This window comes from Natator depressus, chromosome 9, assembly GCF_965152275.1.
Source record: "Natator depressus isolate rNatDep1 chromosome 9, rNatDep2.hap1, whole genome shotgun sequence".
Classification (NCBI taxonomy): Eukaryota; Metazoa; Chordata; order Testudines; family Cheloniidae; genus Natator; species Natator depressus.
Window position 1 is genome coordinate 100,581,762 of NC_134242.1, and position 26,276 is coordinate 100,608,037.

General features: G+C 58.1%; 1 protein-coding gene across 3 annotated transcripts; it reads left to right on the top strand.

Moving 5' to 3' along the window:
* The first annotated feature begins 6,302 nt into the window (after positions 1 to 6,302).
* On the top strand, positions 6,303 to 24,680 carry GDPD2 (glycerophosphodiester phosphodiesterase domain containing 2). 3 transcript variants are annotated; one of them, XM_074963223.1, is made up of 16 exons: positions 6,303 to 6,511; positions 9,331 to 9,483; positions 11,128 to 11,231; positions 11,422 to 11,515; positions 14,653 to 14,712; positions 16,105 to 16,203; positions 16,771 to 16,864; positions 17,735 to 17,880; positions 18,723 to 18,805; positions 19,476 to 19,626; positions 20,287 to 20,499; positions 21,725 to 21,876; positions 22,099 to 22,246; positions 22,404 to 22,486; positions 23,086 to 23,114; positions 23,588 to 24,680. In XM_074963223.1, exons 2-16 carry the CDS (start codon positions 9,376 to 9,378, stop codon positions 23,638 to 23,640), a joined length of 1,617 nt encoding a protein of 538 aa, XP_074819324.1. In that variant the 5' UTR covers positions 6,303 to 6,511; positions 9,331 to 9,375; the 3' UTR covers positions 23,641 to 24,680. The 3 variants fall into 3 exon arrangements, with proteins under 3 accessions (XP_074819324.1, XP_074819322.1, XP_074819323.1); XM_074963221.1 differs by having other exon boundaries at positions 6,309 to 6,511; positions 20,284 to 20,499; XM_074963222.1 differs by lacking the exon at positions 6,303 to 6,511 and adding an exon at positions 7,754 to 7,769 and having other exon boundaries at positions 20,284 to 20,499.
* Positions 24,681 to 26,276: the final 1,596 nt, after the last annotated feature.

Sequence of the window (26,276 nt, forward strand, 5' to 3'; positions counted from 1 at the left end):
GAGGCGCCTGAGCCGCTAGAACAGCCTTCCCCGGCGTGACTGAACCCCAGGCCTTTCCCCCCAGCCGCCTGAACCGCCCGGGTTTTATGGCCAGGCAGTTGCTTTGGCAGCCCTAAGAGGGGCCCTCATGCAATGAACCATAGAGCAAAAGGGGCGTGGGCAGAGTAACCGCAGTGCAGGCCCTATTGCAGGAAAGAGCCATAGAGCTGGAGGGGGTGGGAGTGCGCCCTCTCGTGGCTGGAGCGCGTCACTGCCGCTCAGCAGGTTCCAGGCTGAGCAGGTGCAGACGGACTGAGTCTGATCCGGTGATGCTGCTCCCATGGGCGCTAGGGACCCAGCTCTGCGAGCCCTGGTCCCCAGTGCACTGGGGCATGGGGCTGAGCCTGCGCCCGGGCAGACAGGGACAGTGGGATTGGCAATGGAGGGAGAGAGCCTGGGGGCTGCTGGATACGCAGCATGAAAACCCAGTGTGTGTAAATGGTGACTTCCTGTCATTAGGCAAACGAAGCCATGTCTAATCATCTCATTATACAAATGAATTCATGCCCTAATCTGCAGACTGGTGGACCCTCAGCCTTAACAAATGTGAGCAGTGACAAGTGGCTGTGGGGCAGAGAGAGAACGGGAGGGGTAGGAAACTGAGGGGGAATATGGTAGGGCAGGGAGCTGTTGGGGAGCATGATGATGTGAGGGACAGGATAGCGAAGAAGGAGGGGGATAGAGAGTGCCAGGGTGAAAGAACTGTTGGGAAACCAGTGCTAGGGGGGACTCCCAGCCCAGCAGGGAGGCTGCCCTTCTAATCAGTCAATTCCAGGTTGAATTCCTGAACCAGAGATGGTAAAACATGTAGGAACCCTGATACAGACAGACTGGATCAGACCCAGGCCCCATCTAGTCCAGTGTCCTGTCTCTGAACAGTGACCAGCACCAAATGCTTCAGAGGAAGATGCAAGAAACCGCATAGTAGCAGTTATGGGTTAATCTGCCCTTCACACTAGGTTTCATCCTGGTCTAACAGTTAGATTGGTTTAGGCCCTAAAGCAGGAGGTTTAGTATCCCTTCTAAAGTGTAGTTGTTATTCATTATAACTCTGGACAGTCATTAGATACATATAAATGACCAGTTGCTTTTTTTAATCTTGTTAAATTCTTGGCCTCAACTACTTCCTGTGGCAGTGAGTTCCACTGACTAATTAGAGGTTTTTTGAAAAAATATTTCTTGTTACCAATTTTGAATTTGCTCCTTTTTAACTTCATTGACTGGCCCTCAGTTCTTAAGTTGCAATGCAAGGAGGGCAGAAGTTGGACTGGAGCCTTTGCCCTCAAGGCTCAAGCAAGAATGAAACCAAAACGACAAGACTATTTATTTTTATCACATGATTTTTTTTCAGGGTCTGACTCTTAATTTTTGAGCCCTTTGCTTGGCAGCATGGTAGGAATGACTCACTGCAATAGAACCAAGTTAACAGCAGCGGGCATTGGCTTGTATAAAGCACTGGCTGTAATCTGCTGACTGCTGTGGAGGAACGCAGTACTCCTGTAAAAAGAATAGGAGGACTTGTGGCACCTTAGAGATGAACAAATTTGTTTCAGCACAAGCTTTCCTGAGCTACAGCTCACTTCATCGGATGAATGCAGTGGAAAATACAGTGAGGAGATTGATATACACAGAGAACATGAAACAACAGGTGTTACCATACACACTGTAAGGAGAGTGATCAGGTAAGATGAGCTATTACCAGCAGGAGAGTTTAAAAAACAAACAAACAAACAAAAAAAACCCAAACCTTTTATAGAGATAATCAAGGTGCGCCATTTCCAGCAGTTGACAAGAACATCTGAGGAACAGCGGGGGGGGGGAGGGAGGAATAGTTTTACTTTGTGTAATGACACATCCACTCCCAGTCTTTATTCAAGCCTTAGTTAATTGTATCCAGTTTGCAAATTAATTCCAATTCAGCAGTCTCTCATTGGAGTCTGTTTTTGAAGTTTTTTTTTTTTGTTGAAGAATTGCCACTTTTAGGTCTGTAATCGAGTGACCAAATAGATTGAAGTGTTCTCAGACTGGTTTTTGAATGTTATAATTCTTGACGTCTGATTTGTGTCCATTTATTCTTTTACGTAGGGACTGTCCGGTTTCGCCAATGTACATGGCAGAGGGGCATTGCTGGCACATGATGGCATATATCACATTGGTAGATATGCAGGTGAACGAGCCTCTGACAGTGTGGCTGATGTGATTAGGCCCTGTGACGGTGTCCCCTGAATAGATATGTGGACACAGTTGGCAACGGGCTTTGTTGCAAGGATAGGTTCCTGGGTTAGTGGTTCTGTTGTGTGGTGTGTGGTTGCTGGTGAGTATTTGCTTCAGGTTGGGGGGCTGTCTGTAAGCAAGGACTGGCCTGTCTCCCAAGATCTGTGAGAGTGATGGGTCGTCCTTCAGGATAGGTTGTAGATCCTTGATGATGCGTTGGAGAGGTTTTAGTTGGGGGCTGAAGGTGATGGCTAGTGGCGTTCTGTTATTTTCTTTGTTGGGCTTGTCCTGTAGTAGGTGACTTCTGGGCACTCTTCTGGCTCTGTCAATCTGTTTCTTCACTTCAGCAGGTGGGTATTGTAGTTGTAAGAATGCTTGATAGAGATCTTGTAGGTGTTTGTCTCTGTCTGAGGGGTTGGAGCAAATGCAGTTGTATGGTAGAGCTTGGCTGTAGACAATGGATCGTGTGGTGTGGTCAGGGTGAAAGCTGGAGGCATGTAGGTAAGCATCACGGTCAGTAGGTTTCCGATATAGGGTGGTGTTTATGTGACCATCGCTTATTAGCACCGTAGTGTCCAGGAAGTGGATCTCATTTGTGGACTGGTCCAGGCTGAGGTTGATGGTGGGATGGAAACTGCTGAAATCATGGTGGAATTCCTCAAGGGCTTCTTTTCCATGGGTCCAGATGATGAAGATGTCATCAATGTAGCGCAAGTAGGGTAGGGGCATTAGGGGACGAGAGCTGAGGAAGCGTTGTTCTAAGTCAGCCATAAAAATGTTGGCATACTGTGGGGCCATGTGGGTACCCATAGCAGTGTACATTGTCCCCTGAAGGTATACATTGTCCCCAAGTGTGAAATAGTTATGGGTAAGGACAAAGTCACAAAGTTCAGCCACCAGGTTTGCCGTGACATTATCAGGGATACTGTTCCTGACGGCTTGTAGTCCATCTTTGTGTGGAATGTTGGTGTAGAGGGCTTCTACATCCATAGTGGCCAGGATGGTGTTTTCAGGAAGATCACCGATGGATTGTAGTTTCCTCAGGAAGACAGTGGTGTCTCCTATAGACGCTCTCTCCCGCCTTCCAGGCAGGCCAGGCCAGAACGCTTTCTCACCTGCATAGGAGCTCACCAGTTTAGTGAACACTATTCCAGTTGAAGAGCCAAAGCTACACTCCTGGTTATGTCAACAAAGGCTCAGACCAGCAAATCCAGTAGAATCAAACAGAAACAGACTGTGTGCAAACAGTCCACGGCCAAGCTGGTCTGCATGTAACACTTGTACCAGCTTAGCTATGTCAGGCCGGGGTGTGACCAACCGCCCCCACAATGATACCGCTACGCCGACAGATGTCTCCTCTTGGTGTAGCTAATGCAGTCCAGGGAGGCTGGATGTTCCTACCCAGGCAGAGCCCCTTCTGTGGGTGTACTCTGTCTCTCCACCGGGGGTTTAGGCTGGCACAGGCTCTGTAATGCAGACCTAGCCTAAGAAACCTGGACATTCCTCTAGAGAAGGCAAAATCCCCTTCCCTGTACACGAAGGACATGTGCAGATCCCATATCCTGCGGTCCCAAAGGAACTGCTGGGAAACAGGCTTCTCTTGGGGTCAGAAGAAAATGGAAGGTCTCTAAACGGTGACAATGAAACTGCCAGCACGCAGGCCATGGCTACGCTGCAGCAGCACAACGGGAGCTATGGTGCCGTAGCACCACGCGGTAGACGTTTCCTGCAGCACTGGAAGGGGCTTTTCCTTCGCCCAGGTAACCCAACCCTCCGCAAGCAGTGGCCGGGAAGTTTGGGAGAATTCTGCTATCGACCTAGCCACGTCTACACCAGGGCTTAGGCTGGTTTAACCATGGCACTCAGGTGTGAATTTTTCGCACCCGTGAGCAGTATAGCTAGCTCAATCTAAATGGTAAGTGTAGGCCAGTCGGGGTGGGTGGGGGGTAATTTGGTTGTGATTGAATCCATGCTCAAGCAGTTGGTACCTTTGTTCCCCAAACTCCTGAGGGCAGCCCCAGTTAGAATGAACCCTGCAATTCCATCCCAGGTCGGAGCAGAGTAACCAGAACTCCTGGGGGGAGCTGGCTTGGGGGCCTCGTCAGCCACTGCACTGGCTCCTATGTGGAAGACAAGAAATCTAGGCCCCAAAGTGAGACGTAATACACATGCATACACAGGCTTATGCTACGTGTCTGACCAGTTTTCAAGCCCTTTTCTTAAGAAACCGGTCTCCAGGAGCAGGAATCACTTTCCTTCAGCCCACGTGTACTGAAGATGACGGGGGCAGGGGCACAATTTGTAAGGAAACTAAAATAAAGTTAAGCTATTCTCTGTGCAGCCAGTTCTCTTGCCTGATGCAACCCAGCTCTGGCCTGTCGTTCTCTGGTCTCTGGGTCCTTCTGGTGTCTGGCCCCAAAGACACCAAATGGCAGCTGACAATAAATAACATTGGGACCAAAGCTGACCTTGGCGTCCCACACAGTAAAATAGGGACCAGGAACCAGTGACTAATCTCCATGGTGCTCGGGGGCTGCAGCAGCTGCCAAGCACTTGGGAGGATGAGAATTTAGAGATAAGACGTTCTTGGTCTCTACAACAGTAGAGCCTCAAAGGCCATGTCCTCACTAGGGAGCTTGTAGGAGTGCGCTGTTACAAGCTCTCTAATGGAGCCGCTCTAAGCCAGCAGGAGACAGCAGTAGAGGTTGGTGGGAGAAGCAGAGCCATGTCCACACTGGCGCCTAGGTCAGTGTAATGGACGGTGCTCAGGGTGTGGTTTATTCACATCCCTGAGTGACATAAGTGGAGGTGTAGACATGGCCTAACTGAGTGCATTGCCCGCTGCCTTTGGCAACGGGGACAGGCTGCTTCCCTGGGCTGATACTGCCGGTAGCCCTACAGCTTACCTGCCCTAGAAGATCCATTCCTGACCTGTCTGGTAAATGCAGCTGGGCCTGCTGCCAGGATTGCTCATGGCTGCAGGGGGTCTATGGTAACAGCTGCCGCTCAGCGGCCTGAGGAGATGTTGGTTGTTCTCCGCATTGCCTGGCAGGGCCAGTAACAGTCTGTAGTTGGAGGGAGGGAAGGGAGTTCACCCGTTACTGACTCCTCCCAAAGAACAGGACCTATCCGCGCAAAGTGGGTGTGAAAGCCCCAGACCAGAGGGGAGCCGTTCACATTCACTCTGCACAGTGGGAGGTTGGGGGCAGAGCTGCAGGGAATCGGCTGGGTTCTTTCTTTGTCTCCTCTTTCTGAGCCTTTAGGCTGCATGCGGGGCCCAATTTCAATCTCTTCTCTTTTCACAAGTGCTAGAACCAATTTTTTATTTTTTTTTACAAACCCAAGGTGGGGGTCTTTTGCAGTCACGTGACTCCAGGTGCTGCTACTTTTCAAAAAGCACCAACTGTCAGCATGAGCCTCAAGAGCCGCAGCACCAGAGTGCCCACGCTCCGTAGCTGAGCACTTGTCTCCAAGGGCAGTAGCAGGGCCCAGCGCAAGGCCATGGGCTCCCTGCGCAGCCATGTCAGCGGATCCCACCTGGGTGGGAGGCAGTCACAGGGAGCGTGGAGACAGGAGGTGCAGAAACCCAAGTCTTGGCCAATCCTCGCTGCTACTCCATGGAATGGCAGTGTTCGTGCAGACAGAGGGGGCCATTTCTGGGTTGCCTTGGCCTCTGCACTGGTCCCCCCATGGCCCTGCCCCTCCACAGAACTGAGCCAGCGGGGATGCAAATAAAGAGCCTCGTGCAGCCCTAGCCAGTGCCCCTATTTCCTGAAGGGGGCTCAGCCTGGAGCCATGAGTCTGAGCCTGCCTCTGCCACCTCCCCGCACAGCCTTCCCCAGCCCTCCCTAGCGTTTAATCTGGCCGGAGCGTGGGCTGCCTGCAAACTCCAGAGTGCTGGGGCTTGTCACGCTCCCCCTGGGCCCCTTGGCCGGCAGCCCTGGGAGTGAGTGACAGGCCCGGGGACAGGACAAAGGCATTCTGCTGCCCCCTCAATCTTGAGCCCTAGCTGCACTACTGCTTCCCCTCCCCCTCCTCCCCCAGGCAGCCTGGCTGCTTGCCTCTGCCTGGGCTCCCATACCTGCCTGTGAGTCAGCTGGGAGCAGCCCTGTGGGAGGCCCTGGCTGGCAGAGCCGCACACCTTGGTGCAGGCGAGAGGAGGAAGGGATCCCAGGGCTCCGGAGCGGGGAGAACGAGGGACAGGCCTGAGCCTCAGCGTGCCCCACCTGCCAGCGGGGAGACGAGAAGGCCAGAGCAGGTATTCCCCTAAGCCAGCTTGCTGCACCCAGCGAGAGGAGGGGGAGCACTGTCCTGCTGGGAGGGGCATGAGCAATAAGAAGGGGCTGCCCCTGGGGTGGGGGTAGGTTCCCAGCGAGTGGGGTGGATGGGGCTGGGGAGCGAGAGCAGCAGCTGGATTTGGGGAGGTGGGGCGGGCAAGCGCCACCTTCACTCAGGGTGGGTAGGGCACTGGGTGAGCACCAGAGCTGTGCTGTGCCAGCCCGGGTAGGGAGCTCAGGGACCTGCGGGCAGTGCCTGGCATCAGCCCCAGCCCATCAAAGCCCCTGGCATCCTCTCCAGGGAGTGTGGCAGCCAGGGGCTGTGACTGCCCAGCCCTGTGACGTGTCTGGGGCTACTCGCAGGAGCCAGGCGCTGGGCAGCTTCAGCCACCTTCACACCCTCCATCCGCGTGCGGCTCCAGTCCCAGACCCCTGCCAGCCAGCGTGGACCATGCCCCAGTACAGCCAGCTCTGGTGGGGAGACAGCCCAGCTCCAGCACATCTGTGAGCAGGATGTTGCCCTGTCGGGGACTATGCTAGCCCCGTCCCCACTGATGGGTGCAAGAGGCCCCTTGGCTGCTGGGCCTTGGGGGGACTCCGCTGGGGCTTGGATTTAGGGCACTTACCCTGGTGCCTCTGCGCAGCAGGGGTGACGCATCCCAGCTGGGTCTGGGGCGTTCAGGTGGGGCTGTGACTGACCCTCCCAGTGTGCGGCGTGCACCTGAGCCGTGGAGCTGTGGCAGGGACTCCAGTGTGCTCTGTCCCGCTCTGGCACACGCCCTTCGGGCTGGCTGGGAAGGGTATGGAGGGCAGGGCTGAGATCCCTGGTCTCCATGGAAGTGGCCGGGGGCTGAGAGTTTTCCTGCTGCTGCCTGGGCCGCAGAGGACAGAGAAGCACCATCTTGGCTAACAACTCTCGGAGCATCCCCAGAGCAGGGGCAGTGGGTGGTAGCTCAGGGCTGTCCCTTCACCCTGGTATCGGTGGGTTCGGCACTGCCCCAGGGACACAGACACTTGCCCCCGGTGAGCACGCTGCAGCCAGACAGGCCTGTCGTCCCTGCAGCCAGCTCCATTCCAGCCCAGCTGCGCCCTTTGCCCTGTGGGGAAGGGCTGAGCCGCTGGTGGTGTTGAGGATATGCTGGCATGAAGCAGCGCTCGGTACTCGTGTGGGCTGCAAAGACCATGGAGCAGCCTGCTGGCAGGGGCAGTGCTGGAGGTCGTGGGTCTGTCTCACCTGGGGTCAGGACTCCTGGGTTCTAGTCTCTGCTCTGGCTGGGGTCTAGAGGTTAGAGTGGGGAGGAATGGGGGTCCAGCTCTGCACTGGTCACAGAGGGACTTAGGGGGAGAGCCACTTGAAGCCTCTGTGCCGCGGTTTCCTTCCTGCACACAGGGGTAGCCCTGCAGAAGGGGCTGTGAGGGGCCATCCGGGAATGCCTGAAGGGGTGGGTTAGCTCTGCGCAGCAAGCCAGCAGCTGGGATTTCCCTGACTGCTTCCTCCAGCTGCATGGCAGGGGTCCCTGCAAATACCGCCAGCGCTGATGGGCTGGGGAGGACCTCCCTCCCTTAGACCAGCAGCAGCAGCCCTCCCTGTGACCAGCACCGTGCCCCATGGCTCAGGCTGTGCGCTTCCACCAGCAACCTCCCCTTCCCCGGCCTTCTGGCCAGAGCAATCCTCCTGTTGCAGGACAAAGGCGATTTCCCCCTGCCATGGGTCGTGGCCTATTGGCCAGGCACAGCCTGGCAGCTGCCTCTGGGGATCCTCCTCCCTGTGGGTCCAGCTGCTCGCCAGCCCCCCAGGCTCCCTCACCTCCCTACCCCCTTCCCGTCCTTCATTAACAAAGGGGTGGGTGGAAGGGGCTTGGCCCAGCACAGCCCCACAACTTTGCTGAGCCCGGGCTCATGCAGCACCCACCTCCTGCTGCGGGGAGCCCGGCAGGTCCAGGCAGCACCCTGGCAGCTGGGGGGCACGTGGCTGTATCCAGCTGGCTCCCGGTGCCCTGCAGAGCTGGGGAAGGAGGAGCAGGTGTTGGGACCTGAGGGGATCCTAGCTACCTTCCCTTGCACGGAATTATCCGCCAAGGCAGAAATGCCAGGCCCTCCCAGGCAGCTCTGCCCCGGCGCTCAGGGCAGCGGGGAATGGCAGCCGCTGGCTGGGAAGTGGGACACTGGGGCCGTTGTGAGTGTCCCCCTCGGGGGCAGGGCGGGATGGTGAGCCCCCCGGTGACATGCAGGGAGCTACGGCTGTTGTGGGAGAGCCGAGGGGAGCGGCAGGGCCTTGGCATGTCCGAGGGCCAGGGCACTTGTGCACGTGGGCATGTGCCCTGTGCGCGCCCAGAGCTGTGCTGGCCGGGGCCCTGCAGTGGGTGGCTCAGCAGTCCTGCTCTGTGACACTCGCCCCCAGGAAGCCAGGCCTGGGCCCAGGCAGGGGTGCTCCGAACGGAGCAGCTGCCCAGGACAGACCTGGTGAGGGCCCCCCGCCCGGCCCGGCCTTCCTCTCACTCCCCGTGAGATCCTCCCTATGGTGGCTGACGCAGGACGCCCTCCGCTGCCCCCGGGCCCGGGGTGGGCACGGCTCCATGCTGTGCAGCCGGCTTGGGCTTGCCCGGGCCGGAGGGGCAGCCTGCACCGGGTAGGTTCCTGTTCGCCTTTGGCCTGGCGCCCGGCCTCTGCATCTCTGCCAGGCACCTGGGGCAGCTTGGTGACTGAGCGCCCAGCGATGCCCAGGCCCCCCCAGCGCCAGGCTGCCCGGTCCCACTCTCCTGAGAGGGGGGGATCTCCCATGTGCTCTCTTCCCCTGCAGGAGGCCTGACCCCCCAGTGCGGTGCTGGGGACGCAGACCCGCCGCATGGCGAAGAGCCCCGGCTGCCGCTGCCCCGGCTGCGCCATCGGCCTGCTCGGCCTGTACAGCTGCCGCTGGGCCAAGGACCAGAGGAAAGGCCTGAGAACCACCAAGGTGAGGGGTGCTGAGCTCGGGCCCTCGGCCTGCCCCTCCCGCTGTGCCGGTCGGGGAGAGCCGGGGCCCCCCCTGGGGCAGAGGGAGTCTCCCTGTCCCCTGCAGTGCAGCAGGTGGGGGGGGGCAGCTCTCAGTGGGGCACAGGGCAGCAGGTGCTGGGTCACGGCAGCGCTGCCCCGAGGGGGGCGCTCAGACATTCCCCTCTGCTCGAGGCACGGAGCCCTGCCGGGGCTGGGAGCGTCACAAACGCTGGGCCAGGGGAATGGCCACGGTGGGGTTAGGGGGTACGGTCTCCTCCAGCATGGCCGCGTTTCCTGGGAGCAGCGGTGACGTCAGATGCGCTCCCAGCCCTGCTGGGCTCCTGCGCCCACCCTGCACCACAGACAGCCCACAGCCTCCTGTGTGTGCCAGGGTCCCCAAGGCCCCACAGTGCTGGGGCGGGGAGATCCCCGGGGCTCTGCAGTGCAGGGGGGCTGGGGCTGTGTGGGGGACCGGGGGGAGATCCCTGGGGCTCTGCAGTGCAGGGGGGCTGGGGCTGTGTGGGGGGCCGGGGGGAGATCCCCGGGGCTCTGCAGTGCAGGGGGGCTGGGGCTGTGGGGGAGCCTGGGGGGGGAGATCCCAGGGGCTCTGCAGTGCAGGGGTGCTGGGGCTGGGGGCAGGGATCCCTGGGGCTCTGCAGGCTCAGGGTGCGGGGCCCTGGGAGCCTCTGAGGCCTCCAGCTCCCATGGGTGGGGCTGAGTAGCAGCTTGTCCCATCTTGTTGGGAATTTGAGAGCAAACCTTGATTAGAAACATGCCCCACTTGGCAGCAGCAGCAGTGCTGTTCCAGCTCCCTGGGCGTGGGGCATGTGGGGCTGGCCTGAGGGCAGAGGACACCTTCTCTGGGTCGGTCCCTGCTTCAGCTGCTTGGATAGGGCACCCGGGCTGCCAGCATGCCCACATGTACTTAGTAACAGCACTGAAGGCTCTGTGCTTCCACCCAGGGTGTAACGTACCTAGCAGCCGCACAGGCAGGGCTTAATTTGTACTGGGCCAGGGCAGTTCCGAGCAGCGAGCCCTGGGGGGACCAGGGGCATCAGTTATGAATGTAAAAAACTTACTTGAGCCTCAGCCCCTCTTCCATTGCACAGGGCCCTGAGGCCACAGGAATGGCGGCTCCATCCTCACCCAGGGAGGGGAAAGACTGGCCCAAGGTCAGAGCGAGTCAGGGGAGGGGCTGAGAATAGAACCCAGGAGTCCTGGCCCCTGCTGTATGGACTATTCTGACCCTAAGCTGTTTGAACCCCCATTCGTTCTTATTGGGCTCCTGTGTCTGTGCCTGCCCCATTTGGGGCTGTGGCTCCATCCAGTCCTGCTCCAGTCTGTCCCTGACGTGGGTAAAGCATGGCATCCCCTGGGTGGTGATTACCTCCCTCTTTCAGGGCTTGGGGGTCCTAGCACCTCTTCCCGTTGTAGCGTGGGGGCAGGGGCAGGCAGAGCACAGAGCCAGGGAAGCAGGCATGATGGCCTCTGGCGGACAGGCTGGGACCAGGCTGCCCTGGGCTCTCCTGCAGGCACTCTGCATGTCCGGGTAGCTGCGCTGGAGGGGCCAGGGCGTGGCTGGCAGGAGCCGCGCAGTCTCTTATGCAGCCCCTTTGGTTTTCAGTGTGACTGTGGCTGGTTGTTCTTCCTCTTCTGCGCCTGCCTCTTCACGCTTGTATGGCTGTATCATGCCCTCATCATCCTCAATGACTTCCACAACCTCAACGAGTGAGTAGGCCCCTCCCTGTCCCCCACTGTTTGCCCCCACTTCCCCCAGCGCCTGGCAGCTCTCTTCCCCATCCCCAGTGCTCCCTCCCCCCATCATATGCCTCCCCAGCTCATAGCACCTCCCTTCCCCACAGTCTGTGCCTGCCCCTGGTGTACCCAGCCTCATCTGACTGTCCTCTCTGCTTGGCAGGTTCCTCTTCAGACAGACGCAGTGGTGGGTAGACTGGTCCATGCCCCTGCTCGGAGTCACAGTGCTGCTGGTCACGTATTCAGCCCTGCTGCTGGTAGGTCCTGCTCTCTGGGGCCCTCACTGCATCCTGTCTGCTGGAGACGTTGCTCCACATCTCCTGTGCTGAGCTCACTCAGGCCCTCTGCTCTTTGGAAGCTCCTGAACGACCCCGACTGGCCCAGGGGCTGGGGCCGGGGCCCAAGAGGGTGGGCTGACCCAGGGGCTGGGGCCCTGGCTTTCTGAGCAGGGCCCTGCTCTCTGAGATCGGGGTGTCCCAGGAGGGCTGCTGGGCAGGGGCTCAGGAGCTGTCCTTGCAGGAAGCCAGGGAGGATATCATAGGAGTGGAAGGGACCTCAAGAGGTCATCTAGCTCAGTCTCCTGCACTCGTGGCAGGACCAAGCATTATCGAGCCCATCCCTGACAGGTGTTTGTCTAACCTGCTTAAAAATCTCCAATGATGGAGATTCCACAACCTCCCTAGACAATTTATTCCAGGGCTTAACCACCCTGACAGTTAGCAAGTTTTTTTTAATGTCCAACCTAAACCGCCCTCCCTGCAATTTAAGCCCATTGCTTCTTGTCCTATCCTCAGAGATTAAGAAAAACAATTCACCTCCCTCCTCCTTGTAACAACCTTTTATGTACTTGAAAACTGTTATCATGTCCCCTCTGTCTTCTCTTCTCAAGACTAAACAAACTCAGTTCTTTCAATCTCCGCTCATAGGTCATGTTTTCTAGGCCTTTAATCATTTTTGTTGCTCTTCTCTGGACTTTCTCCAATTTCTCCACATCTTTCCTGAAATGTGGCACCCAGAACTGGACACCATACTCCAGGTGAGGCCTAATCAGCGTGGAGTGGAGCGGAAGAATTACTGCTCATGTCTTGCTTACAACACTCCTGCTAATACATCCCAGAATGATGTTTGCTTTTTTTTTTTTTTCTCCAACCGTGTTACACTGACTCATATTTAGCTTGTGGTCCACTATGACCCCAATGTCCCTTTCCACAGTACTCCTTCCTAGGCAGTCATTTCCCATTTTGTATGTGTGTAACTGATTGTTCCTTCCCAAGTGGAGTACTTTGCATTTGTCATTATTGAATTTCATCCTGTTTTCTTCACACCATTTCTCCAGTTTGTCCAGATCATTCTGAATTTTAATCCTATCCTCCAAAGCACTTGCAACCCCTCCCAGCTTGGTATCCTCCGCAAACTTTATAAGTGTACTCTCTGTACCATTATCTAAATCACTGATGAAGATATTGAACAGAACTGGACCCAGAACCAATCCCTGCGGGACCCCACTCGTTATGCCTTTCCAGCATGACTGTGAACCACTGATAATTACTGTCTGGGAATGATTTTCCAACCAGTTATGCACCCACCCTATAGTAACTCCATCTAGGTTATATTTCCCTAGTTTGTTTATGAGAAGGTCATGTGAGACAGTATCAAAAGCCTTACTAAACTCAAGATATACCACATTTATCTTTCTTTCTCTCCCTCCCCCCCGCCCCCCCCCCCCCCACTTACCCTGTCAAGGAAAGCTATCAGGTTGGTTTGTTCTTGACAAACTCATGACTGCTGACTGTTACTTATCACTTTATTATCTTCTATGTGTTTGCAAATTGATTGCTTAATTATTTGCTCCATTATCTTTCCGGGTACAGAAGTTAAGCTGACTGGTCTGTAATTCCCCAGGTTGTCCTTTATTTCCCTTTTTATAGATGGGCACTATCTTTGCCCTTTTCCAGTCTTCTGGAATCTGTCCCGTCTTCCATGGCTTTTCAAAGATAAAAGGAGTACTTGTGGCACCTTAGAGACTAACCAATTTATTTGAGCATGAGCTTTCTGATGAAGTGAGCGGTAGCTCACGAAAGCTTATGCTCAAATAAATTGGTTAGTCTAAGGTGCCACAAGTACTCCTTTTTCTTTTTGCAAATACAGACTAACATGGCTGTTACTCTGAAACTTTTCAAAGATAATCGCTAATGGCTCAGATATCTCCTCAGTCAGCTCCTTGAGTATTCTAGGATGCGTTTCATCAGGCCCTGGTGACTTGAAGACATCAAACTTGTTTTTCCTATTTTAGCCTCTGATCGTACCTCATTTTCACTGACATTAACTATGTTAGACGTCCAATCACCACAAACCTGCTTGGTGAAAACCAGAACAAAGAAGTCATTAAGCACCTCTGCCACTTCCACATTTTCTGTTTCCCTCCCTGCCCCCTCATTGAGTAACGGGCCTACCCTGTCCTTGGTCTTCCTCTTGCTTCTAATGTATTGTAGAATGTTTTCTTGTTACCCTTTATGTCTCTAGATAGTTTGACTTGCTTCCCTGGGATCTCACCTACCAATTCCCTGAGTTTGCTGAAGTCTGTCTGCCTTCCTGAAATCCATTGTCTTTTGCTGTTCTCCCTCCTGCCATTCCTTAGAATCATGAACTGTCATTTCATGATCACTTTCACCCAAGCTGCCTTCCACTTTCAAATTCTCAACCAGTTCCTCCCTATTTGTCAAAATCAAATCTAGAACAGCCTTATATTGTCTCCAATACATTCCAAGAACTGGTTGGATAATCTGTGCCCTGCTGTGTTGTTTTCCCAACAGATGTCTTGGGAGTTGAAGTCCCTCGTCACCACCAAGTCCTGGGCTTTGGATCATTTTGTTAACTGTTTTAAAAAAACCCTCATCCACCTCTTCTCCCTGGTCTGGTGGTCTGCAGTGAACCCCTACCATGACATCACCCTTGTTTTTACCCCTTTTATCCTGACCCAGAGACTTTCAGCAAGTCTGTCCCTTATTTCTATCTCAACCTCAGTCCAAGTGTGTACATTTTAATATACAAGGCAACACCTCCTCCCTTTTTTCCCTGCCTGCCCTTCCTGAGCAAGCTGTACCCTTCTGTACCAATATTCCAGTCATGTGTATTCTCCCCACCAACTCTGTGATGCCAGCTGTGTCATAGTTGTTTGTTTGTTTGTTAGCATTTCGAGTTCTTCCTGCTTATTCCCCATACTTCTCATATAAGCATACAGACAGCTCTGATACCGATTTGATTCCCCCCCATCCCAGTTCTGTCTTGTCTCTCCTTTATCCCTGATCTAACAGCCTGTGCTCCCCCAAATTCCAACTCTTCTCCCAGGTCTCCATGTATTCCAGCTCCAGCATCTTCCTTGTTCCTCTTGCAGGTTCTTGCTCTGTGCCTGCAGCTCTGTGGCCAGCCCTTGAAGTTACATTGTGTGCACAAGGTAAGGGCCGGCTGGCATCCAGTGCCAACGGAGGGGCCCCTGCACAGCCCATCCCCTCCCCAAACCTAGCATCCAAGCCCTGCCCCTGCCCCTGCCCCAGCCCCAGACGCCGCCACACCCAGCCCTCCAACGGCACAGCCGCCTGCAGGCTCCTCCTGCCCAAAGGCCTGGGGATCTGGTTCAGGTCATTCCTGTTGCCCAGGGTGTGGGGAGCCACGGGGCTTGCATACCCCTCAGGGCCACATGTGGAGGCTCCCCCTGAGCCAGTGCCTTGCCCCACATGCAGCAGGGCCAGTGCTGGCCACACTCACTCATCCATGCCCTGCCTGCTGTCCCTGCCATGCAGAAGCAGAGTGGGCTGCCTGGCAAGGCCCTGGTACCCAGCTGGCAGCTTCCCTCCCCCCGCCCCTGCCTTCTGTGACAAGGGCAGCGTTTGTTTCTCCTCTTGTGGGGTGATAACTGCTCCGGGGGACAGCACCTGGCATGGTCAGCCCTGGGAGGCTCCCTGAAGTGGGCCAGACCCCCCTCCCCCCCCAGGGGTCTCACTCTTCCTCCAGGGTGAGCCATGAGGCTTCACTTCCCCCTTAGACCCAACCCCTGTGGCTCCAGCCCTCCCGCTTCACACTGAGCTCTGATCAGCCCGTGCCACTGAGACAGACTCCTGGGAGAGACTGGGGCCTGCTGCGGGGATCAGCGCGCTCGGCCAGTGTCCACAGGGGCCAGCTGGAACGCGTGGGCAGGCCTGAGGCCAGCGCAGAGCTGAGGGCTAAAGCTCAGCCCATCCTGGCTAGCCCAGCCCCACTGGCGTGAGCTGGCTGTAGAGCCCCGACTCCTTCCAGTCCCCATCTCTTCCCCCCCAGGCCTTTTGCCCCTGAGCTGGGGGATGGCGCGGAGAGGTGGGGAAAGCCTCTCCCTCTGGGTCGCTACACATCCACGTCCCGCTGATGGGGTTCGCTGTCGTCGCCTTAGACTCCTCACTGATGTGGGGTCAGCCACAGCCAGTCTTTTTCCACTGAGGCATCCTGGGTCAGTCAGCCGGGTGATGTTCATCCCGACGTCTCTTAGCCTCCCCGAGAGCAAACCTTCCTGCCCCCGACCCCTCTCACACAGGGTAACAATATGAAATCGGGGAAACTGAGGCACACATGGTATTCACAGTAATATTAGACCATTTCCCCCTTCACCACAGGGATTCGAACTCAGTGTTTAACCCGGGGCAGCAGGGCCCCAAGGTGGGAGGGGCCCAGCATATGCAGGGTGAGGGTAGAAGCGGGGACTCCAGCTGCAGGGGTTGGCTCACCCAGGGGAGGGTAGGCCACAGGCAGGGTCCCCGGCTGTTCTGTGGTGTCTAAGATGCACCTGGTCCTAACTGCCATGTGTCTGGCCCCCCAGTGCCTGCTGATCCTCACCACCCTGGTCGTGGCCGCAGCCTTCGTCGCGCTCGATGTGAAGTGGGCTGAGCAGTGGCAGAGCACGCGCATCTCTCTGCAGGTGAGAACGGAGGCAGAGCCCTTCCTGTGCCCCAAGGGCTCTCCCTATGGCAAGGGGAGACCGGCCTCAGGGCATGGGGGAGGGGATCCACTGGCCTCGCCACCCTGTGGTTAGGCCCAGCCCCAGACACAGTGAGGTTTGGCTGATTCTCCCGCTAGGCCTGTCTGACTCCTGCAGCTCCCCCGCACAACGGACCCTGTGTCGTTCCAGGCTAGGGCCCTTGGGGGGGCTCACACTGAGTGCCAGGTGCTGCACGGCCCCAGTGAGAATAAATAGCTACTCCCAGAGCCCTGGGGCAAAGCCGCCTGGCTCAACCCCCTCCCAGAACCAGTCACTCCCCTTGGTGTGGTCACCTCAAACCCAGCGATGCCAGCTGCTGGGCAGCCCAGAGGGCTGGGCTCAGCCCAGCAAGGGGGAGCCCTGGGGGGCCGGCTGTTCCTGGCAGCTGCAGGGGAGCCTTGCATGCAGAGTGGGCTGCTGGGAGCTCAGGGTCGGTGTGTCTGATGGGAGCATGGAGCCGGAGTTCGTAGCTGGGCACTGAGTGGTGCTGGTGTGTCCGCCCCACAGGCAACGGGCCCCTTCCTGCACATCGGAGCCGTGGCCGGCATGACACTGCTCGCCTGGCCTGTGGCTGACTGCTCCTCTCGTACTCGCTGTGCAGGTACTCCTGGGCCCCAGGGCGCTGAGCAGGGGTGGGGCCATGGGGACGCGGCTTGTAGTCAGCTCCGCCCTCCCACGCCTCCCCTCTGGTGCGGAGCAAAGGCCTGTCTGCATCCTGCCCCCAGCAGCCAGCTGCCCTGATGCCATAGCCCTGCTGAGCTGTGGTGCCTGCTCCCCAGGGCTGCACCCAGAGATGGACCATAAACGCTGTCTCAACAGGACCCCAGAGCTGTCCCTGCGCCACGTCACCTGAGGACGGGCTAGTGCCCAGTATTTGCCCTGAAAGCATAGGCTGGGAGGCGGCTCTCCCTTTGTTCTCAGCCATGCAGGGCCTAGGACACGCGGCAGTGGGTTCCCCTTCCCTCCAGTACATGCACACGCTTCCTAGCCAGCACCCCCCATGGCTCAGTCTGTTCATAGACTGGGAGCTCTGCAGGGCTGGGGCAGCTGTGTCTGTGCAGCGGCTGGCATGACAGCCGGGTGCCCCAAATGCCAGCAACCCTCTGGGCAGGGGCTGTGCGGGCAGCACCCTGGCAGGAAGGGGCTATGAAGGCCCAGCCATGCAGCGCTGCTTGGTGCCCAGAGACCGTCCGGGCTGGAGCTACCCACACACCTAAGCAGGCGGCTTGTGAAGGACGCTACCTGGCACAATGCATGGTGGCCAGGGGCATCCGAGTCCCTGGCTAAGGGCTGCTCTGCAGGGGGCTGGGGGGCTTAGGGGGGACCCATCGCTCCCTATTCTTGGACAGGGGTGGGGAGCCCCACACACACTGCAGGGGGAGCAGCCCTGGCTAATCCCTCCCCATCTCTGAGTGCCTGCAGTGACGCTGTCCCTGACCAGGCTCTGCCTTGTCCGTGTGTCTGTCTGCAGCCCCCAAGGCGCTGCTTCTGCTGGTGTATTTTGGTGTGACAGCTGCACTGTACCTGGCTCCCCTGATGATCTCCTCCCCCTGCCTCATGGAGGAGAGCCAGCTGCCCCCCAAACCAGCGCTGGCTGGGCACCGCGGGGCCCCCATGGTGAGTAACCTGTGCCCAAGGGCAGCTGCCCTTCCCTGCCCCCCCCCCCGCCTGCAGTGGGCATGAGCCCTCCCTGCTTAGCTTGGGAGGCACCAGCTGCCTGTAAGCGCTCTGCCAGGGAGCAGGCTGGAGCGGCTCGTGCCAGCGAGGGGCAGCTTGGAGGCAAAGGCAGGTTACAGCCCTCAGCGCAGGTGGCTGGGGGGTGTGTGTGTGTGTGTGTGTGTGTGTGTGTGTGTGTGTGTCGGGTGGGGGGGTGCCCTGTGCCCCTGCCCTTCCCTGAGTCCCAGAGAGCAGCGTTCCCTGCTCACACCGCAGACACAGGCAAGCAGGTAACCCCCAGGGAGCTGCCTCCAGTCTCCACAGACCAGCTCGGGGAGGGGAGTCCTTGCAGCCTGCCCTGTGGGTAGCCAGGCTGGAGAGGGCGTGGGGCATGGTTGGCAGGGGCTGAGGCAGCCCTTGGGATTGAGCTCTCACACATGGGGCCAGGAGCTAATTGGGACGTGTTTCTTCTGGGTAGAATTTAACCCCAGCCCTGGGCTCCCCCGACCACCACCAATACCCCTCAATCCCAACCCGCAGACCCCCTGCTTGCCAGCACTGCTGTCCTCCCCTCAATCCTGCCCTGCAGCCTCCTGCTATCCCAGCCCTGGGTCTCTCCTAGGCAGAGCTGGGGATTCAGCTACTTCCTGAAATCCCACCACTGCCTTAAATCAAGCCCAGCAAACTCACTGCATGTCTGAGCCCAGAAGATTTGAACTCAGCACAGTGGGGCAAGCACCCAATGCACTGCACCCCTGCCCCTCCCCAGCTTGGTTTGCCTGTGCCCTCTCTCCCTCGTTTAGCTGGCTCCAGAGAACACCCTGATGTCGTTCCAGAAGTCAGTGGGCTGTGACGTGCGTGTGTTTGAGACCGATGTCCTGGTGAGGTAAAGTGACACCCAGGGCCTCCAAGGGGAACGTGTGCTCGGCTTGCCTGCCCCAGCTCCCTGAGCCCCAGGCCTCTGCCCCCTCTGGGGTGAAGGGGGCAGCTCCACGCTAGGGGAGGTGTCTCCAGGCCCCAGCCTGGGCTTTCTGAGAGTCCCTCCTCTCCTCACCCCTTGCCCATCCCTCCCAAGGGAAGCTGAGCCCAGCCCAGCTGTCTGGTGCTCTGGCCTGGCACCCCACCCTGCTCGATCCCCATTTCTCAGGGAGAGACACAGGGCTCCCCTCACTGGCCTGTTAATGCGGTGAGGGTGGGACCCGGGACAGGTCTGGTGTGGGGAGGGGAAGTTTCCTCCCCTGCTGTGGAGAAGGGCCGATAAGTGACCAGCTGCTGCCATTGCAGGACCATGTGTCGTCCCGTAGCAACCAGCACTGACTCCTCCTGTGTCTGGCTCTGGCTCCCAGCCCCATGAAGCTTCAGTCCCCAAAGGCCTGATCCAAAGGCAGGCGTTTGGGAGGAGACTCCCCCAGCATCCTGGGACACAGCATGGCGGGCTACTAGGTTGATCCCTGTCAGAGGTGCCAGGGCGGTCAGGTTTGGGGGGAGGGGTGCAAACGACCCATGATGCTGCATTGGGCAAGGTCCTAACTACCCCATCCCCTTCCCCTTGCCAGTGCTGATGGGATCCCCTTCCTCATGCATGACGAGACGCTCACCCGGACCACCAACGTGCGAGAGGTGTTCCCTGCCCGGGCCACCATGAACGGCACGACCTTTAACTGGACTGATCTCCAGCGGCTCGACGCCGGCAGCTGGTTCCTAGAGGTCAGGCCCCCACCTCCCTGGGGCGTGGCAGGGCTTCTCCATTCCTGCGGCTGCTGTGACCTGAAAGCCCTGGCCCTGCGGTGCCCTGCAGAGGGCTCTGCCCCGCTGCACTGATCCAGGCTGCTCTTGGCAGAGCACTGGGGCCAGCCGCTCAGAGCCCTCCCGGGGTTCCCAGGCCCTGGAGAGTACTGCTTCTGCAGACTGTAGTGCCCCCTTCCATGGGGTCGGGGAGGGGGGGGGCTACCTTCCAAGCCCCACTGCCAGAGCTGGGAGTTGCTCTGACCTTCCAGAGGCATGGGGAAGGCTGGCTGGGAGGGGTCGGGCTTCCTGGGCAGAGGGCTGGGGTAAGCAGTGTCCTGGCTGGGTTCGGTGCCCGCATACACGGTGACGCTTTGGTTAGCACCTAACTGCAGCGCTGCTCTGGTCTCCTGCAGGTGGCAGCGTGACCTGTTCTCCCTCTGTGCCCTCGTCCTGGGGTCTGAGCAGCTGCTCTGCCGTGCTAGCGAGCACTGGGGGGTGCCGTGGGTGCGAGGGGGAGCACCCTGTGCCTTGGGCGCTGGGAGCTGGTGTTGAGGGGGCAGTGTGGGAGGCCTGGGGCCAGCTGGGAGCAGTGCCGCCCATGCGGGGGAGCTGCTGACTCTGGCCTGTCCCTTCCAGAAGAAGCCGTTCCACTCGGTGCAGGGCCTCTCCAGCGAGGAGAAAGGCCAGGCGAGGACACAGAAGATTCCGACCCTGCAGCAGGTGCTGCAGGAGGCCAAGCAGCACAACATCTCCATCATGTTCGACCTCCGGCCCGAGAACCACACGGACTACCAGAGCTTTGTTAACATAACCGTGGAGACCATCCTCCAATCGGGCATCCTGCCGCAGCTGGTGAGCCTGGCTCTGCCCCTGGAGTCTGATGCCTGATGGGCAGCCGGAGGAGGGAATGGCTGAGTGTCCGGGCCAGACGTCCTCCCGCAGGGCTCCCTGAGCCTGCCCTTCACCAGCAGTGAGCTCCCCACCCTACAGGGCAGGTCAGACCCACCCTAGAGTCTCCCTGAGCGTGCTCAGGATCTGCCCTTACCATGATCCCAGGTACCCTGAGTTCCCCAGCATAGGCCCTCTGTGCTACAGCACCCTACACGTCACACACGAGATGCCTGGGTGGGTCCTAGCCTATTGCAGGTAGGCTGCCGGACTAGCTGCTGCCCTGGGCCAGTTCCTCGGGGCCTGGGGTGCTTTGTAGTACGGTTTATGCCCTAACTGTGCAGGGAGAGATGTAAACTTACTTGGAACTCCCTGCTCCTCCTCCCCCCATGTGTAAACAGTGACTCAGGACAGGCGTGGCCATGAGCCAAGTTGGTGCTGAAGCAGGAAAATCCACAAGCTGCCACCTTTGTACCGCCTGCTGCTACCACACCCTGCAGCTCCATGGCTCCCTGACGCTACGGCCACCTTTTCAGTCCCTCTGCCCCCAGCCCTTGGGTGCTGGATATACATGACCCTGCCAAGACCAGCCTGGCATCTGGGTTCACTGCCCCTTCCTGCTCCTGCTCCCCATTTAGGGAGGAATTATTCATACAACACTCTGTTTACTTTGCAGACACAACATGCCCTTGAGTAAGGTGCCTACAGGCTCTCTGCCCAGTGGGTGCCCTCTGCCCATGACCAGGGGCGCTGGAACAATGTGTGCAGTGGGGGTGCTGCGAGCCATTGAACCAAACTGAAAACCCTGTATTTAATGGAAACCACTTCAAGTCATGGGGTGCTGCACACCCGCACCTCTAGTTCTAGCACCTATGCCCAGGACTCGCTGGATGCAGGGGCTCTGAAGGGGTTGTTGGGGCTCAGAGCCAGCCCCAAGTCCTGGGCACATCTTGGCCAGTCCTAGCTGGCCCCCATCGTGCCTCATCCAGGTCTGTCACTCCCAGACCGGCTGGGGAGACTCCATGGCAGGTGGCCTGGTGAGGACTCTGCTGGGGCCAAGCACCGGATGGGTGCACAGAGAGGGGGCTGGGATGCGCATGTCCGTGCGGCTGGCCCTGCAGCCTGGGTCCCAGAGCACAGCGAGTGCCCCCTGGTCTCCCAGCTCACACCAGGCCTGATTTCCCCCCAGGTTCTCTGGCTGCCTGACGGGTTCAGGGAGCAGGTCAGACAGCAGGCACCAGGCTTTCAGCAAATCTACGGTCTGAAGAGCAGCTGGAATGAAACAGAGTCTCCACTGCGTGTGAACCTGCCGTACCAGGACATCAGCACGGATGAGATTGGGTGAGAACCCCTTGTTGGGGAGCACAGAGCAATGGTGCCTCAGCGGCTCAGTCCAGCAGAGGCAAGTCTAGCTCCCCCTATGGCCACCTATGCATCCTGAATGGCAGCAGAGCTCGAACCCCAAACACACAGGTCTCAGCACGGGGAGCACTGGGTGGGAGCCAGGCTTTCCCAGTTCCTGCTGACCTGTGCCACGCTAACGAGGCTCCATCCCCTCTGCAGCCGGTATCGCCAGGCCAACGTCTCCGTCAATCTGTATGTGGTCAATGAGCCCTGGCTCTTCTCCGTGCTGTGGTGCGCAGGGGTCGGCTCCGTCACCACCAACGCTTGCCAGGTGCTCAAGGAGATGAAGCGCCCCCTCTGGCTGCTCGTAAGTGAACCTACCCTGGGTGGCGCTGGCAGAGGCCTGCATGCCCTGAGCCCGCCTGGCCCGTCTGCACTGCCACACCCCAGCGAGGGGGCCAGGGCCTGTTCTGCCGGGGTTGTGGTCCCCATTGAACTACTCATCCTGTCTTGTTGCCTTGCAGCCCCGCAGCACCTACCTGATGGTCTGGATTGTGACAGACTGCGTCTCCTTCCTCCTGATCCTCTCTGCCTTCCTCCTGCTGGAGTAAGTTCAGCCTCTTCTGGGTCCCGTAGCTGTCCATGGCATAGGAGGCCTCATGTCTGCTGCCCTCTGGGTGAGCTGTAGGTAGGGCAGGGGCTGCCCGGCCAGGGGCTGCTGCAGTCACTCACCCACCCTCTTGATCTGGGAGAGCCGCTCAGCAGCGCTGGGAGCCCACTTCTCCCGCCTCGCACGGTGCTAACCTGGGACAGCGGGCTCAGAAGGAGCTTTCCTCCCTGGCCTCTGCCATGAGCCTAGCCCTGAGCAGCTCCATCCCACTGCTGTGGGACCTGGTCACAGCTTACTGGCTCCACCTATAAGCTGAGCAAGGTGGGCCTGGCATGGAAGCGCTCCAAGGGGACTTGAGTGACTCCATTGTCCTGGGACCCTCCATGGCTCATTATGGTTGGCAGGAGCTCCCGTCCCATTCCAGCCATGGCAGAAAGGCCGCTACCAACTCAGAGCTCAAACCACAGTGGCCAAGTGATGGGGCAGAGCCCTGGAGGAGCAGCCCTGGCCCTGGGTGTGGGCTGATCTCCCTGTGGCAGGGCCTGAATGGTGACACACACTCTCCTGAGTGAATTTCAATCCTGTTTGCTTTCCAGGAAATGCTCCAGGAGAAAAGAACCGGCAGGTAATGGGCCCCTACTCTCTGCCCCGCTCCCTCCTTCTGTCCCTCTCCTCACCACACCCTCTTGCTGCTGGTGGTCTTCCCCTCCCTCTTCCTCTCAGATCACTGGCTCTCCTCACCTGCAGGGCTAGGCCCTTGCCAGAGCTTAGCTCCCAGGGGCTCTCCCCACCCCACAGTGAGCTTTTGGGGGGCTCTGCCAGCAGGACAGCCTGGGCCCAGAGCCTAACTCTCCTGACAGAGCGAGAGGGAGCTGCACCCCACCTCAGCCCTGTGGGGAAAAGGGGAGGGAGCCCAGCCAAGGGAGCTCCCATCCTGCCTGCTTCCCGAGCAAGTGCTACTCCCTGAGATGAGGGTGCAGAGGGGCCAGGCAGCACCTCCTGCAGCAGCCTCTCACCCCACGATTGTTGCTGGGCTGGGGCAGCCCTGGGGAGGGCGGAGGCTCCTGGAATGACCCTTTCTCCCGTTTGGTTCCCCAGGGTCCAAGACGGACGTACTGCTAACGAAGATTAACAGCCTCATGCAGGAATGACGGCCAGCCCCCGCAGTGCCTGGTGGTGGAGGGGTTTGAGCTGGGCACAGGTGTTTCGCAGGGAGCGCCCAGACTTGCTTCTGCCAGCCTTGAATGCCCTTTCCTCTGCAGGGCCCTTTCCAGGCCGTGGGCTCCCCACAAACCCTCAGTCTCTGCCCTGTTCTGCTGGGGCTGGGTTTATCCTGCCCCCATGGGCACATCTCCCCTGCAGGTCAGGGGCCTGTGCAGAAACCCCCTAGGTGATGGGTCTGTCCTGGAGTAGGCAGGCATGTGTTCACCTGCCCATGGGGGCAGAGCTGGGGGTGGACACCAAGACCTTGGCCTTGCAGCCTCCTGGGGCTGTGGGAACAGATACTGTCCTGGAGGCTGCTTGCTAGACCAGCTGGGATTCTCCTTGGTCATACCCTGCTGGGCAGGGACTGGTGCAGCTGCTGCTGATGTGAACTGACTTTTCCTGTCTCCTGAAGCATGGCTGCAAAGAGACTGCTAGAGGTGGGAGGGGAGCCTGGAGGGTTTCATTTACAGGGAGCCAGGTTTAAAGAGCTCCTGGCCTTGTGCCATTGGGGAGCCTAGGACTAGTCTGGGGAAAGGTGAAGGGGCAGGAGTGCATCACAGGCCCAGGCAGCTGGGCTGCAGCATGGGGATCTTAGTGCAGCAGGATGGAGACGAAGGGTCCCTCACAGAGCAGAAGAAGCCATTATCCTGGGTGAGGCTTTGGCACTGGCCTCTAGGCAGGCGTGCAGGAGGCAACAGTAGGCCCAGCCCCATGAGACCCTGACCCTCCTTGTCCAGTGGCAGAGATGGGGTTCAGTTTGGATGGAGGGGATTGTGTGGGGGGCTGTCTTTCCAGAGAGAACACAGGTGCTGGGTGAAGGCCCCCAAAGCACCACCCTGGACTGGGTGTGGAGCTATCCTGCTGGGTGGGGGGTGCTGGGGCATGAAGCAGCGTGGCCTCCCCAAGATCTCTTTGCTGCAGAGGTCTCAGCAGCATGCGTCTGTTTTACTTGTTCTTAATTATGTATGTTAATAAACTGACCCAACTGGATGAAAAACCGAACGACTAGCATGTCTGAGCTGATTCTCAACTCCCCCAAAGGGATCCGTGGCTCTAGGAGCTGGCATCTGTCAGCTCTTCAGGGGCAGGCCGTCCCTCTCTCCTCTCTGGAAAGCGCCTGGCCCAGCAGGGGTGTTGGACCAATTAGATGAGGAATCCCTGCTTGTACTAGTGAGGTAGGAGGGTCCAGCAACAGCTCAGAACCAGTGCCTCACCGCACGGAGAGCGTGAGTAGGGGAGATCCCAGCTCTGCGCCGGGCCTGCTGGGGCCTGGGCTACACCCAGCCCTGCTCAGTGCTCTGCTTTCCCCATCTGAGAGACCCAGAAGCTGCAGCAGGTTGGAAGGATTAGTTCATGGTGGCTGGTCAAGTGCTACCTCAGCTGGGATGTGCAGGGTCATTAACGGCAGCCCTGAGCAGTGCACTCAGCAGGGCCCGAGGGCTCACTGAGCACTGGCCCTGACTCTGGGTACCCACCTGGGGCCTGATTCCCAAGGGCTCATCAGGATCTGTAGGCACTTGGCATGTCTGCAGATCAGGCCTGAGGTGGGCATCAGCATTAGGAGCTACTTCTGGAAAACTGGACCTTTCCATGGGTAAGGCTGGGAAAAGCAAACATGTGAGCTGTGCTATTTGTGTTGTGTCCCCACCACCTAGTGATGAAACAAGGAACAGGCACCTCTAGTTACTGCAGTATTGGAGCCGAGAGACAAGAGGGGTGAGGCAATATGTTATTGGACCAACTGCTGCTAGGGAGAGAGACAAGCTTTGCAGACCCCTCTGTATCTGACCTATCGGTCCTCATCCTCGAAGGAAACCCGTGCACGACCTTCAACAGACAAGCCTGGGAGCTTAAATTCGTAACTTGGCTAGACTCTACAAATCATGGACTGAACAGACGCTGGAGTTATGGCTTATTACAATGATCTTTAACCCACTAACTCCCATCTTGGTCCTGTGACTGTAGGGTGTTAACAGCCCCTGTACCTTGACTGGTGCCTTAGAATATGTGCTAGCTTAGCATACGTAGTTATCTGTTCACCCTTGTACTGAGCTGGGACACTGAGTTCCTTTCCCAGGCCTGGACAAGAGCTCACTGTAGCTCCAAAGTTTTGTCTCTCACCAACAAAGGTCCAATAAAAGAGAATCCCTCAGCCCATTATAGTTAAAACACTCCAAGCTCAGGGGAGGGAGAATGGAGTGGGAACAGGCACAGTAGTGACAAGTGTCAGATTTAAAGTTATTTCCAGTACAAGCTCTGACTGCAGAGGGTTTAAGTGTAACCCTTCTGCCTGTCAGAGTTGGCAGCAACAAGGGCCGGGTTCAGTATCTAGGGGATCCATTCCAATAACACAATGCAAACCGGCTCGAGCCCCCACCCAGTGACCTGGGACAAATATATACCACCCCCGCTGGGTGCCTCTAAGAGGCAATACTTCCCCTCTTGCAAGCACAGAGTCTGAGTGTAACAAAAAGCCTTTTAATAACAGAGAGAAACAATGTGGCATTATGCTGGGGAACCACCACCAACAGGATTCATAACACAATCCATGAGCAAACCCCCCCCCAAGCAAATTGGGGCA